This window comes from Poecilia reticulata, linkage group LG6 (genome assembly GCF_000633615.1).
Source record: "Poecilia reticulata strain Guanapo linkage group LG6, Guppy_female_1.0+MT, whole genome shotgun sequence".
Taxonomy (NCBI): Eukaryota; Metazoa; Chordata; class Actinopteri; order Cyprinodontiformes; family Poeciliidae; genus Poecilia; species Poecilia reticulata.
Window position 1 is genome coordinate 3,217,624 of NC_024336.1, and position 15,263 is coordinate 3,232,886.

At 39.7% G+C, this 15,263-nt stretch overlaps 1 protein-coding gene across 4 annotated transcripts in view; it reads right to left on the reverse strand.

Annotated features, from left to right (window-relative positions):
- The window catches only part of LOC103465716 (transcription factor SOX-6-like), a 154,491-nt gene that overhangs the window by 50,261 nt on the left and 88,967 nt on the right, over positions 1-15,263 (reverse strand). For all 4 annotated transcript variants that reach the window (XM_008410809.2, XM_008410806.2, XM_008410807.2 and 1 more), the window contains 2 exons: positions 7,201-7,373; positions 2,677-2,745 (listed from right to left, as the gene is read on the reverse strand). In XM_008410809.2, the coding sequence (XP_008409031.1) occupies positions 2,677-2,745; positions 7,201-7,373 (242 nt within the window). The remainder of the gene's footprint in view (positions 1-2,676; positions 2,746-7,200; positions 7,374-15,263) is intronic.

Sequence of the window (15,263 nt, forward strand, 5' to 3'; positions counted from 1 at the left end):
TATATATATATGTTGTTCAGTTTTGGAATAATTACTGCTCTGAATATGTTTTTCTTTTCAGCAAATGTTAATGATTAATCGATTGCTAAATTAGTTGACGATTATTTCAGTAATTGATCAATCACAATTAATCGTTTGAGCCCTGATTTATATGTTTAGTAATGTTATTTTTTTTGTCTTATATCAGATGTTCTTTGATGATCTGAAACATTTAGATGTCCTAAAACTCCCCAGCAGACTCTACGAGGAGGTAAGTGATTTTTCCTGAGTCTTGCATTCGTTGGCTCCTCTGTGTGTTCACATTTTGTAAGTATATCTAGCAGAATGAGGCCTTCGGAAGCATTTCTTTAACCCCTGCTTGTCTCCTGCTGGCTTTCTGAACCATTTAAAACCACATGACAGGAAACCTAGGACACTTTGAACTCCGCTCCCCCCTCACAACCTCCCTGCTCCCCGAACCACCACATTAGCCGACAAACACATTCACACCATCCAGGGAACGGAAGCAAGAAAACAGGAAAATATACAATAAAAAACAAAACAAAACAAACAACAAAAAAAAGCATTCCAGCTTTTTTCAAACCTGTCTTGATCTGTAACATGTTAAAGTTCACAATGGCCTAAAAAAAAAATAAATAAAAAAATCTCCTGTAAGCGCTGTTGGTGGGTTTTTTTTCATTATGCAGGAGACTTTGCGCGAGCGCTCCGAAATGTTCTACTTTGAGTTGATCTATTATTCGCAGCATCTGGACAAGATTTGGCTTTTTTTTCTGAATTGAGATGTGAAGGGGCGGCGGGTGCCGAGGCCGACTCTCTCTCCGCTGAAACAGTAGCATTCGGTCAGCTCCTCTGAGCATTGGCCTGAGTGAAGCTCAGGTCTGGAACTGATAAGTGGAAACAGACCGCCGCCGCGCTGCCTGTGTGTTTAAGGCCCAACACACATCCGACACAGCGTAAACAGCCCGTACCCCAGCGACTAAACCCTGGAGCTTAGCCATAATAACTCTACACCTCCGTACAGTAGACCCACCATATGCTTCTCGCTAAGTCGGGCTTGCTGTGCCAAGACGGGGCTATTGTTCTTTAAATAAACGACAAAAAGTTGCTGTAACCCCACAGTGGGGGGTGGGGGGGTGTAGGACGGGTGGTGGGATTTATTGCTAAGTGGCTTTTAAAATGAAAACAAATGATTTCTCCCGGCGTTCTGGAATTTTCTACGGAGAGAGAGAGAGAGAGAGAGTTGTGGAAGCGAGCGCAAAGCGACAGCTACACAGCTGATGCTCCTGAAAGCCCCACGCAATAACGAGGCGCTCCGGAGAGCTATTTTCCACACGTCCCTTCATCCTCAAAACCAAACATGACACAGTATCCGCTGCCTCTCAGCGTGGAAGAGGATCCGAGCGGCAGACGGGCAGTTTTATGGTCTCGCTCTCGCTCCCCCCGGGGGCTAAGAATCCTAATGAAGTCCGATCGCAGCTTTATTAAGATCTAAAGGTGGGGTCTCGCAGTAAAAAAAARAAAAAAAAAGAAAAGAAAACTTAGAGTGTGGGGATGGGGGGAGACAACCCCTCATTAACTCTATCACACCTCCAGAGCGGCAGGGAGACGTGACGGGGGGTAAAACATCGCAGCGCTGAGTGTGCTCGGGTTTGACTCCAGAGCCAATTTAATTTAGTCCGAGCGCTAAAAAGAGTAAAAAATAAATAAGCTGATCAAACGTGGAGCAAAATTCCCATGTGGCTATTAGCCACAGTGTGCAAATTTGACAGCATTTGGCTCACAGTCGGGGGTCATTTTGGTGCTAAGTCTGGATGTGCATGCAGCAGTTTGGAACGGAAGAGCGTCAGGTGGCTGAAACGAAAAATACACGACTTCGAAACAAGAGAGAAGGAGACACGAGGAACACGACTGATAAAAGTCACGAGGAAAGCTGCGATTTGATCAGAAAATATGGGGAAAATTTTTTATATAAAAAAGAGTGTTTTACATGCTAATATATAAGGAGAAACACATGCTGTTGAGTAGACGACTCAGGGAGGGGAAAACAAAACGCAGGCAGGAGGTTTGGGAATTCTGGAGTATTGATCTTGGAGTAATCAATGCAAAAAGTACTGATGGAGCCGTAAGCACTGGGTCACCACTGAGTTAAAATGGTTTGTTCCGGTTTTGAAAAAATAACAATCTCCTTGCTTGATAGATTCCTGTCATTAACATTACTATATCAAATTTTCAGAAGAAGAAGCTCCTGAGCATGGCTAAAGCAGTGCTAGGTTAAAGATTCTCCAACAACAGTGACCTTTTTTCATGCATCTCCTCTCTATCATTTCTTTCTTCTGCTTCCATTTAAATTTGAATAAAAACAGAGTCAAGGTAAAGCAAGACAGATGCAGACTAACCCAACTAAAAACAGCTTCACTCCAGTCATAAATCCTAATCTAATCTAATCTGCCACTGTTTTTGAGTAACCTCTGCGATCACAGATGGAGCTTTTTAAAAATATTTATTTCTGGTGACGTGCAAATTGAGAATAAAATCTCAGTTTTGCAAAATATCTGTTCGGACAAGGGAAGGACAAAATAACATAGCAATAGCTATGTATATAAATAACAAAGCAAGAGTAAAAGATGTGAGCAGAAACATTTTTTAAAAAATGAACAAACACGTCTGCCGACTAACCTGAATCTGTTGCTGGAGAATGTTGATCTTGTGCTGCTGCTGTAAAAGCTGCTGCTGTTGTCTGGCAATCTGCACACACACAATAACAACAGAAATGATGGTATTTGTGACAACTTGAGTATAAAATCTCAAGCTGTCACAAATAACAACTTGAGATTGTTATTTCTCAAGTCATATAAAATTCTGAAATTCTTATTTCAGAATTGTATATGATCCGGTAAAATAAAAACAAAGAAAAAAACTAAAATATCTCAATGTTTCTCAATGTGCTATCTATATCGGCATATCCAGCTGATATCAGCATTTAAAATTTTCTGTTGAAGTAAGTTTAACTAAATATTGTGAGCAAAAATATGAAAATGAGCAATTTCAGCTCGACAACTTTTGTATGTGTATTTTGAAGCTATCAGTTAGCTAGGCTAGGAAACAACTACATTAGCATTGAAAAGTCAACCCAATAAACCATTTAACATTTGGTTCCTATGTGGTAAGAATAAATAATGGCAGCAATAAAAAAGATAACACTTTGTAAACAATGTCAGAACTCCACTACTCGCTAACAACTGGCTAACCATTAGCCTGCTGAAGTTAGCATCTGCTTCATTGATTCCTGAGCGCTAAACTGAAGAGCTAACTGGATCAAAGTCGTAAATTCTTACAGTGGTAAAAAACTGAATTGGATAATTCTGCACTGATCAAAGATTATTGAAAGTAGCTTGAAAAATATTCAAATTTGTAACGTAATTTTACACAAAGAAAGCATTTTTGTGCTGCTTTGATACGAGAGCAAATTTTGAATAATAAAGTATGGAATATGGACTATTTTGGAACATTTGGGTCGTCGGTAGAAAATGGCAAATGAAAATAATTATCCATTGCTAACTGGCTAACAGTTAGCCAGTTGCTAAATGTATCTAACTGCTAACAACTGGCTAACTGTTAGCAACTGTTAGCTGATGCTACACAGCCCTTAAGGGCTGTTTTACTATATTTTATGTAAATGTTTAGAACTTGATGATTTCTACTTCATAAATCCAAAGTTCTCATACTGATTAAACTTGGATTGAATTATTCTATACTTATCACAGATTGGTTATATCTTGTGTATTTGTGAAATCTAAAGACAAAAAAGTAGAAGAATCTCATATCGTCTTGAGAGCTAACTGCTAACTGTAAAAGATGCAAAACAAATAAAAAGTTATATAAAGCTGTGGCTCATCTGAAAAGAAAAAGAAGAGATAGAAAAATTCGGTAACACTTTATTTGAAGTGGGGTGAATAAGACTGACATGACACAGTCATAAACATGACATAACACCTGTCATGAACATGAATAAGCCTTCATGAATATTTATGACTGTTGTCATAAACGGTCATTTGGTAAATGTGGACACTTTTAATAAAAAGTCAACATTATTCAAAATGTGTTTTGTTATGACAACTTGACATTAACCAAGAAATCATTACTGTTTAAACTTTACCTTTAATAACATAAAGATACCTAATTTTTAAAGTGCAATCAGTAATACTTTTATAACAAATTTATATCAGTAATGATTTCTTGGTTAATGTTAAGTTGTCATAACAAAGACATTTTGAATAATGTCAACTTTGTATTAAAAGTGTCATAATTTACCGAATGGCGCTTTATGACAACAGTCATAAATATTCATGAAGGCTTATTCATGTTCATGACATGTGTTATGTCATGTTTATGACAGTGTCATGTCAGTCATATTCACCCCACTTCAAATAAAGTGTTATCAAAAAAGCTACTTGACCATGTGAGGTCGGCGATACGTGCAACATCTATGTGGTAAAGGTGTGGTTGGTTCATGAAGACATCTCAAGTTACAATAAAGTTTTGAGACTGACATGTTTACAACACCTTGAAAACCTCTTATATGCACTCAGACACAAGCAGCTATCATCTTCACTAACGTGAGATTGTTGGATGTCAAACGCTTTTCCTCTGGTTAAAGGCTTGAGTGTTGTCCAGTGATGGCTGGCACGGACCTGCCAGTTGTAAAAGCTCTGACTCCTTAAAGGAGGGAACTTGTCGTTCGACTACTTCCACCCATTTTGAGCAAAAAAGGGGGAAAAAAAATTAAAAAAAAAGGAAAACAGCTGCTTCTCTCTCCTTTTTTCTTTTTTTCTTGAGGAATCGTTTAGTATATTTATTCCGAAACATAATTACAGGCTTCTGAATGGGAGGCGGCGCCCCATTTGCACACATGTCATATTTCATTAAAAGCAGATTTTTCTGGGGTTTGTCTGTAGGGCATTATCCTATCAAGTCTCAACAGCCAAATGACTGGCTGATATTGGAATCTGTCTTTCTTTTCACTCTCCCCATTTCGCCTGCTCCTTTGTAATGCTCTGAAAGGTGGTATGTGTTTTGATGGGAGGTGTGGACGTGTCCAAACAGAGCCTGTCGTATGCCAGCCCACGGTGACATGTCGACAAACAGCCAAAACAAAGAGGAGCAGCGCACCTAAAACACCTCTCTGCTTGTGTTTGCTCTTTCAAACGTTTAGTCGTTGACCTGAAGACTCACATCTGGATTAACACACTGCAGCTGAAACTTCAGCAAAAAAAGTCCATAAAGAAAGTGTACATACACGAAAAAAAAACAAAAACAGCAAGAGAGTACACTTAAAGGTATCGGCAGACGACGTGAAGATTACCAAGGCGTGATTGGGAGTTTTATAGACTTACTTAATAATGTGAAGAAACCAAGCAATTCCTTAAGCCTGACCACATAAACAACTTTTTAATAGGAGCGCATTAAACTTAAGTAAGACTAATTTTGCTAATTACACATAGCAGTACCAGAAAAAAAAGCAGAGATCAAATATAATGACAATAAAATGTAGGAAGAAGAAAACAGGTTTTTTCTTGGGAAATCCTCACCAGAGGTAAAGTAATTTTAGGAAAGCATGATATTTCCTAAACCTAGAAGAGTTTTTGCCTCCAATAATGTAACTAGTACACACCAGTTCGTCTTTTGATAGGTTTGTTGGAAGTTTTGTTGGTTTATTTATGCATTCATTAATACTACCTGCTTGGTTTCCTCTGTCAACATTCATTTCTAAATGAATGAATTCCTTGCTGTATCAGAGATGGTGATTTGAACTTCTGACCTGGAAAAACAATTAATTCAGATTCGACTTAGACTTACGTCTACTTCGCTTTACAGCTTAGACTGGGCCTGGAAAGTCCAGCCCGATCCGACCCAACTAATTAGCATCAATTATAGACCCGACATATTATTTTAATTAAGCTTTACTACTTTTGTTAGTAGACCATTGTTTGAGTGAGAGGTGTAATTTCTCCCGTTTTTCACTTTAACCATCTTTCGGCTCCGTTTCGTCACTCGTTTTAACGACGAGGTGAGTCAAGAGCAAATTCTCTGGGATGTGTGACTGATAGGAGCGGAGCAGGGCAGAGTTGCGTGTGTTTTTATTGTGCAGTGCGCTGTGCTTGTTAGAGTCTAATGAACATCTGCACCTTCATTTCTGTCTTTCCTCAACAGAGTAAGCTGCCTACTCCTACCTTTAAACTATGATAAGCAAATTATTGTAGTCTTCTGATTGTCAAAATATCAAATTTCTCTTTTCTGTGCTGTATAGATTGTAGGATTATTAAATGCACTATCAAAACCTGAGTCCCATCTGAGCGTCAAGCAAATAATTTCGGACTGATCTGGCCCAAATTTCATTTCAATCTAAACTGTAGTTCACATGGAATTATTTTTAAAAGACCAAATGTAAGTTCAGAGTAAACAAACATGGCCGACCGGGAAGCAATGTCCACAGTTTGAGGACTCTTTTTAACAGAGAACAAACAAACAATACAAAGACGTCTTCGACTTTCTGGTCCGCCACAGCTGTGGTTTTACCTTTTTTTTTTTTTTTTTTTAGATCTCTCCTCCATGTGTTCGTCACTTCGTTGTCTGACTGACTACATGTCACATTCAACAGGCTGCGTTCTCGTTTTCTCTTGAGGGACGCCACACGCTTCGATATCGGGCCAAGACAATCCAACATGTTGAATATCAAAGATTTTTAGATCGGAGCGTTTCAAACATCCTTCTGAGCGGACCAGGTCACTCTTAAAACACTACACAGGAATATCTTAAGATTATCTTTAGAGCCATCCTGATAATCGGGGCTCACAATTGGTCTCTCGTGTAGAACCCACATGGGTTCCTTGAAACCAGTTGTGAACCTTGAGACCCATCAGACCTAACAAAATCCAAATGGCGTTCACATACACATGTTGGCTGGATTTGGGTTTGGATTTGTTTGGCTCTGCTGGTCTACAGCAAAACAGATTTTTATTATCTACCTTGGTCCATCTATAAATACTTCTCGTTTGAAAGTATCCATACTTTCAAACTGGTCTATTCTTTTTAAAATATGAGGTACTTTGACATGACCAGAATTATCTGACATCTTCTGAGTGGAGCTAGTCGAACCGTTTGGTGGTGTTGCCCACCAGCACCTGTCCGGACCGTTCCTACCTGCTCCTGCTGCTGCCTGGCCAACTCCATCTGCTGTCTCTGCTTCTCGAGCTGTGAGGCGGCCATCTTCTTTTGCTCGTCGTGGGCGGCCAGCAGCTGCTCCCGCAGACTAATCAGCTGACCGATCATGGTGGAAAGCTGGCGCTCCTTTTCCTCGAGCGACTCGGGCGTACCTGCAGACATGTTTGTAAATCAGTTTACTTTTACTCTGAGGCCTTTAAACGAAACACAATAATAATGACGGTTGCTAAGATGACATCAAAATTACCGGAGAACGAAAAACGCATGGAAATTTATTACGACAAATCAAAAAAGAAAAGTTGAAAGCCAGATGATAACATTATTAGGAAATTCTCCAGAGTCTGAAGTTCTTTAGGGTGTTTCTTTTCCTCCAAAATTTCACAATGGAAGCACTCCTTTCACAGATACCAGAAAAAAAAAATTCTAAACAACTTGTTTGGCCCCTCGAAAAATGCTCATACCTCAATTCCCATAAATCTTCTGACTTGTTGTTACATCTCACTACTTATTATCTTCAGTCTTGTCTCTACACGCTATCAACCAGTGTCTGCTCACAAGAACAATAAAATTAGATTGAGTTCACCTTTTGAAAATGGGTTGATGTTAAAGACTTTTGTCGGGTTTATGATTTAGACATTCTTGAGAGGTTTGTGGGCTGACACCAGAAACATTCCAGCTTTTACTCCGCAGTCATAATATTTCACACGATAGCAAAGACAAAAGACGAGACGGTGCGKCTAACATTTGCCTTTTAATTAACAGAGGAGCAGAAGATTTCAATAGAGCTTGAAGGAATTCTTCTCTCTATGCCTTTGTGTCTTTCATAATGCTTTACCTGACTTATTAACACCAATTCTGGTCAACAGTAAGTGGGACCATTTTGTGGTGTAAAAGTTAAGTGATACAAATCAAAACCTGCTGGTGGGATGCCAGGTAGAGTGGGGGAAAAAGTGTAAATAAAAAAACTGCAAAAACCCACTTACTTTATTTGTAAGGATTAACTGACAACCACTCTCTTTGAGGAGGGACAACAGCTCTTTAGCTCGATTGAAAGAAGCTGGAAAGTTGAACCAAACCATATATATATATCTCCAGGCTCAATCATTTCTCAGCAAACAATCAAATCGCTGTACAACCACAAACATCCTCAACCGTCAGCAGCAGAGGAGTCGACAATACGCTGCAGCCCTGAGTTCAGTCACAGCAAGTCCAGCTCTAAACCCAACAGGTCCTTGGAAATTACCAAGAAAAAGCAAACCAATGAAGAAGAGGAAGAAAATATCCGTACTCATGCAATAACATGTTCTCCAACTGCTGTGATAAGGTTAAATTGTATCCTGTATGTTTGACACACATTGTTGACTTCACTGACTGCTATGGTCAGGCATTAAAAATGAGGGAGCTGTGGCGTTACCACAAGAAGGCGATGTGGAAGCAGCATCATGTCCACCTAATGCAATGAAACAAAAGGAAGTTGAACTGGACTGTTCATTAATCATCCTGTGCATAAGGAAAAAAATCATTCATTTTTACCTAAATAAACAAAACAGGGCAACAGGTGATGCATCTGTAGTCTACATAGTAAGAAAAGCAGCTTCAATGTTTTTGTGTTCGTGTCATTACAGAAGTACATTTCTCTAACTTTGTCTGCAACAAGTTATAGAGCTCAGATGCAGCTTCATTCATTTTGATTGAATGTGTGTGTGTGTGTGTGTGTATGTGTGTGTGTGTGCGTGTGTGTGTGTGTGTGTGTGTGTGTGTGTGCGTGTGTGTGTCCCTGTGTTGGTAAGTAAATCTTGCACATGGACTGAAGTTTATCATGTTCAGAAGTTGCAGTCCTCTTGTGTGTGTGTGTGTGTGTGTGTGTGTGTGTAAGGTCTTGCCTTGGGGCCATGTAGGGAGACTGTAGGGTGGCCCCCAACACTACCTGCATACTAACAAAGTCTCCATTGTGGTCCTGTCAGGCCACTATTGTACCCCAGACTATCCTCCAACACACACTCTCACACACACGCACACGCACACGCACACACACACGCAAGAAGAGAAATTACCCCTCAGCAGCCTTGACTCAAAGACAACATTCTTCTTTTCTCGTCTCTTTTTAAGTTTTCATTTTCTTCTTGATTCTTACTTAAAGTCCACACATTGCAGTTACCGCCAAGTTCATATTCTCCCTAATGCCTCGTCTTTCCTCCTGTTGTGATTTACCCCACTCTCCTCGAATTTTCTTATTTCCACCTTTCCCACATTTGTGTCTCATTTCATTCTCTAGTTTCTTTTAGACTTTAGTCTTACTTCACTCCTTCTTTGTATCATTTATACATTTCAAGCCTGCTTTTCTCCTGCTCCTCCCTTTCTAACTCTTCATCACCCATCCGCCCCTTCTACTCTTCTCACCGCTCCTCTCTGGCTGGATTTTTACTGATGGATGATCTATAACCATATAACCACACACACACACACACACACATAAAAAAACGACTTCTCCTGTGTTTCCCCACGTGTTTTTTTTTTTTTTTTCAAAAAGTGAAACCCTATTGTGTAATCTCAACAACTGCGATTACGGCTCCATGATTCATCTTTGCGGATTATGGGCTGTGCATTCCAGACGCGCTGCTGTGCGTTCCTCTGACGCTTTCTGGCACCAGCGACCTTGGGAGATATTTCCGTTTCCTATCCGTCAGGATTATTCCTGACGCCTGCTGAGGTCACGGGCCAAAACAGAAAAGCCATTAGCTGTTTTCTCACTCAGTTTGGGCGATGTGGAGGTTCCGCGTCTTAACCAGAACTCCTCTGTCCTCTGTGGGTTTTTGTTTTTTTACCGTTACGTTTAGTTTCGGTTTAATTCGAACCCTGACTTGTTTTAAACCTCACATACACAAAACATGTTTATGTAGAATTACAAATATCCTCACAATAAGTCCACATTATTGATCATAATGAAGCAACACCGCCAGGTATATTTTTATAAGGCATTTTTTATGGTGTTTTTTTTTTTAAGTCATTTGCTGGGGTCTGTATTTAATTAATCAAAATTGATCGCATGTTAATCAAATACCATGAATCGACAAAATCTAGATTTTCAATTCAAAAGCCCTTTTTGCTTCTAAATGATTGAGTAAATAAAACATATGAACAAAATACAACAATATAATTTTTTTATCTTATATTTTTTTCAGGAAGTCCTGATCATTCTTTACAAATATGGATTATGGATGCTAACGTTAGCATTAGCGTCTCTGCTGCTGCTACATGTGTAGCATTGAGATGCTATTTTAGCTTTGAATAGCTTCACTAATAGGCTAACTCCTTCTAGCACAACTTGAACACAACAATGGTCTTTTTCAGCGTCCCATCAGATTGTTATTTGGAGGAAAAATGAAGTTTCAGCGGGCCAAAAGAAGCAGCATGTCGTCCATCATTGTTTACAGATGTTGCTTGGACAACAGACTTACGGGTGTACCAGAAACATGTGAGTCCAAAGGTTGGGCGTCAGGACTTTTATCATTCTTTTTTACGTGTTAAAAGTGATGTAATTAATTCATCAAAATTAACATGCTAAAGAGCTTTGAGGCTCTCCTTTCCAAATATAAGGACACTGTCCTTATATAAGTCAATTTGACTCCTTATATTTGGGGTCAAATTGACCTAAAGGGTCAAATTGATAATTGCATCCAGCTGCAGCATTCAGCATGCTGAGGGGAGTAAATCAGCACAGCACGAGATTTGGTGAAGTTATGAAGCAATTTGCAGCTACGTTAATACTACCAAATTTTTCAACACGTTTGAGACAATTATAGACACTTTGTCTTAATTGCTGATCAAATGGTCAAATGTGTAGACAGAGGAGGCGGGAATGTTATAACCCAACCCAGCCTCACCAGGCCATTGAAATGATAAGGTATGTATGCAATAATATGATAAGGGTAAGAGGATTATGTAATGACTTGTTCATATTTATTTATTTTTTACTTAAACTTGCATGTTTGACAAAGGAAAATGATTTTCATCTTTCCTTAAGATACGTATCCATTAGTGCGAGACAAAAAAGTTATAATTATTAAACAACAACAAATCTTATTATGCAATTAGTATTAGTGTATTTGTAAATGTATTATAAATATATAATGTTGTTCTTTTTAAAGGGACCAGCACAGACAACCTGTTGTAAGGAACTAATAAAGAAAGCCCCTCCTACCGTTTATTAGCTTCCACAAAAGCTACAATTCAATTCAATCCAATTCAATTTTATTCATTCCTAGTGGATAATTAAAAAGGTGCAAAGAACAGAGGAAAACAAACACATAACCACATAAAATATCTTAAGAAATACACAAAAAAAATGAAATATACGTGAGTTTTCTTGATGTTGAATACAGAAGTTCCTTTTGGTACTGTCTTGAAGTTTCTGACCCCGCTTACTTTTTAATACAGAACTTCATGTGCCACTGCTCAGAGAGATAGACATATCTTTGAACCCCCAGCCTCCAAAAAACAACAACTCTAAGCCTGGTAGTTGGGGTTTTTTCTAAAAAAAAAAGAAAAAAAAAAGTATCAAGACTAACCCAAGACCAGATGTATTAACAATGTCAGCTTGGTCAGACATCACGCGGTAATGTTATTGTGTAACAATCAAAACTGATCATTTTCTTTATATAACACCAAAGGATTTCCTGAGAGGAGCTCCCTTATTTTCTCCTCTAGCAGAAGCTGAGACATTTCCAAGGGGACAACCAAATAGATTAAATTTTTTCTTTCATCTCACTCGCGCGTTAAAATTGTATTAGTCGATATGTTTAACCCCGATCTGTAGGGTCCAAGGATGTAACATCTAATCTGAAAATATTCTGGTTGCCGTTGACGTCAGTTTGCCCCAGCGGACAGACAGACAGCAACATATGTTTTCATGGGAAAAATAAGAAATAAAGGCGAAAAAAGTAAGATAGTGGATTAGACGCTTGAATGTGAATATGATTATTGGAGCCAGATGTGCCAGCTCATGCATCTAACATTATAATGAGACACTTTCGATCCATCTGTTCTTTTGCTTTACTAACTGAGCTTTGGTGAAAGATTTAAATGTAAATGCTGGAAAATAATTTAAGAAAAGAAAATATCAAGAGGCTTAAAAGATGGACAGAAAACAGGGTGAATTACTAAGAAAGATTTTACACGGTTTTGTTCCTTATCCCTTTTTCTTGCATCAAAATAATTAAAATGTATGTTTAGCACAGATTGCCGGAGAGCGGAGTCTGATGATTTTTGAAAACTTTGACCTCTAACAGCCTCAATTTCTTTCCTTTTCCGGCATAATCCTAGGGAAACAGCTGTCAAAACTTCATATTCTGCAGGTCAGACCTAAAAAAAAAGAAATTGGTACCAGCCAGGAAAAATACATAAAATCTGTAAAATATTGCAGCTAAAGAACATGATTGGACAAGATTACGGAGCTTCATGAGGGAAGCAGGAACTCTTTAGAACTTCAGGCAAACTCTGCAGATGGGTTTCAAGACTGCGGCTTGTCAGCTAAGATATTTCTTGGTGACAGGAGGAATAACTCCAGAACAAATCATACTTTGGACTCCGGTTTCATTCACACCGGCCCTGTTTAGTCCGCTTTAATCCAACTCCAGTTCGGTTGTCTAGAAAGTCTGGTTTATTTGTGGAGGTGTGAACAATCCATCGAGTTCTAAAGCCTACCAAAAAACTAAACTTTTAGCCAACTCTTTAAATCCTAGGCCTTGTGAACGCCAAATGGACCGAAGACCGCTCCTAAAGCAAGAAGCAAACTATAGTGCAGGGCATTCTGGGTAAATGAGTAGAAAATAAACACACGAGAAATGGCTCGAGGTCTTTTGCCAAAGACGAGAGAAATCCTACAATCTCTAAAATCTGACACCACTCCATTTTCGTGAAGAAGGAAGTTGCGCTCAGTGTCGTCTTCAAAGGTTTTAGTGTTGTTTCCTTCAGTAGCTCAGAGTGCAGCGCCGCCACAGGCGAGGAGGGGAACAGGCTTTTCAAAGAGTTTGTTTGTCACTTTCACACAGTGCAGCATGAAAGTGAACTGCAGCAGCTGAAAATGTAACAAACGTCCCAACTTTAGTCCCCAATCCAGCCGAGTCTATCGGACTATCAGGCGTGAAAACATCCTGAGAGCTGTGAGGTGAAACATCACAAAACAGCAGATTTCCCACCAGAGGTTTCGAATAAAAGACCCATTTACTGACGCGCACCCTGCGAGCCCTAATGAATTAAACAGGGTCATCGGTTTTCCTTCCCCTCAAAATAACTGTGACTTTACAAGCGAGTTCAGGTTGTTGTGTCAGGAGGCACTAAGCAACAGTTGTGTTTGCGTATTTAGGTCAGCCAGACCGACACGGAGAAATAAACTGTTCCGCTCTAATCAGGGCGTTCCTTTTCAGTTAGGCGGGGGGCAAAGGAGACATTTGTGTGCTCCGTGATGGAGACCGTTCCTGCGCTCAGGCGTCCATCTCAGTGTGGAGCACGAGGCGAGCCTTTACGAAACTGAAGTTAGGTACTTTGAATGACGTTAAGAGACAAATAGGTTGGACTTTTCCTTTCAGTGTCCATCAGTATTTCCACACTGAGGGTCTCAGTGGTGGCCACTGACTAACACTGTTTGTTGAATAATTGTATTAAGCATCCTTAAATGCAGGTTTAGAGACGAGACAGCAGACTGGGTGTGTTGGCGCTTGTTATTTTAGCTTCTGTAATTTCCAGAAGCACGGCTCGACAGGAAGGCTTCTTTTCGAGTTAGCAGGCTTGTAACAGATGTCCAATTATTACTTTGCAAAAGGTGCTTACGGATGTAAAAGCAGTCTCTCTTTTTTTCTGCTAGGGTAATTGGAGATGGAGTTGGCCACAATTAAGAGAAGGAGGGGGGAGGTTTGGAGGGGCTGAGCAGATTTCTGGGTTGAAATGAAACTCAATGTCTGGGCTGTTCTGCTGCAGAAGACTCTCTGTAGTTGATTTTTCCACAGAGGAAATTCTTGCCATTTCAACAGGAGACGATCACAGTCTCTCTCTCTCTGTCTCTCTCTCTCTCTCTCACTGAGAGCACGGCCGTTAATGACGAACGTTAGAGCGCGCGAGCAGGATCCGACGAATCATCCGAGGCAGAAAACCTCACTCTGTCTGACTCCTCATCAGGTTTTCCAACAACGTTAGAAGTGCAGACACTGTTATGTGACTTGTGAATTTCATAAAAGTACAGTATGTGTTTGCTACCTCCTTAAAGAAGGTTATGTGTGACAAGACATGTTGCATTCAGTTGTTATAAAAATTATGTCTTCCTTTATTAAACATTACCATGAAGAAATTTGATTAATTAATTTAATGCCTTGAAATTGGGCCTTTGTCTCTTTAAAAGCTCCTGCTCTTTCTGGTACTCCGCCTCAGGAAGTCATCACAACATGGCTCCACTATTAACTCTTGAACGTTTTTACCAGCGTTTCACTGAGGAGGAGCTCGTATAATGAGCTCAGCAGGCTTTTGCTAATTGCTGCTGGCTAGTTTGAAGGAGCTGATTGGGGGACGGCTGCTCTGTCAGACGCAAGTTTGGAAACCGATGCTCAGAGGGGGAGCTTAGTCCCCGAAGGCGGGGCTAGGTCCATCCAGGCGTTTTACACAGCTGAATGGTTGCCATGGAGATTAAAGGATTTCTCAAACATGCATGAAAGAATCAAAGCAACACTCCAACACTCCTCCTAATAGAACTGAAGTAACTTAGTCACACCTTTCCAACTATGTCAACATACAGGCTTTGTGAAGAGTTACTAGAGGTCATTCTCAATCTGGAAGGCCTCAGTGTATCTAGATGTGATACACTGACATAACATATTTTTGGAAAGTTTCATCCTCCTTATGTCATCTTTTTTTTGGTGCACCAGTCCCTCCTGCAGCAAAACAGAACACAGCTTAATGCCACCACTCCCATACTTCACAGTTGGGATGAATTTTTTAGGCCCAATTTTTCCTCCACATGTAACAAAAGATTTTATGAATGCATTTTATTGGTA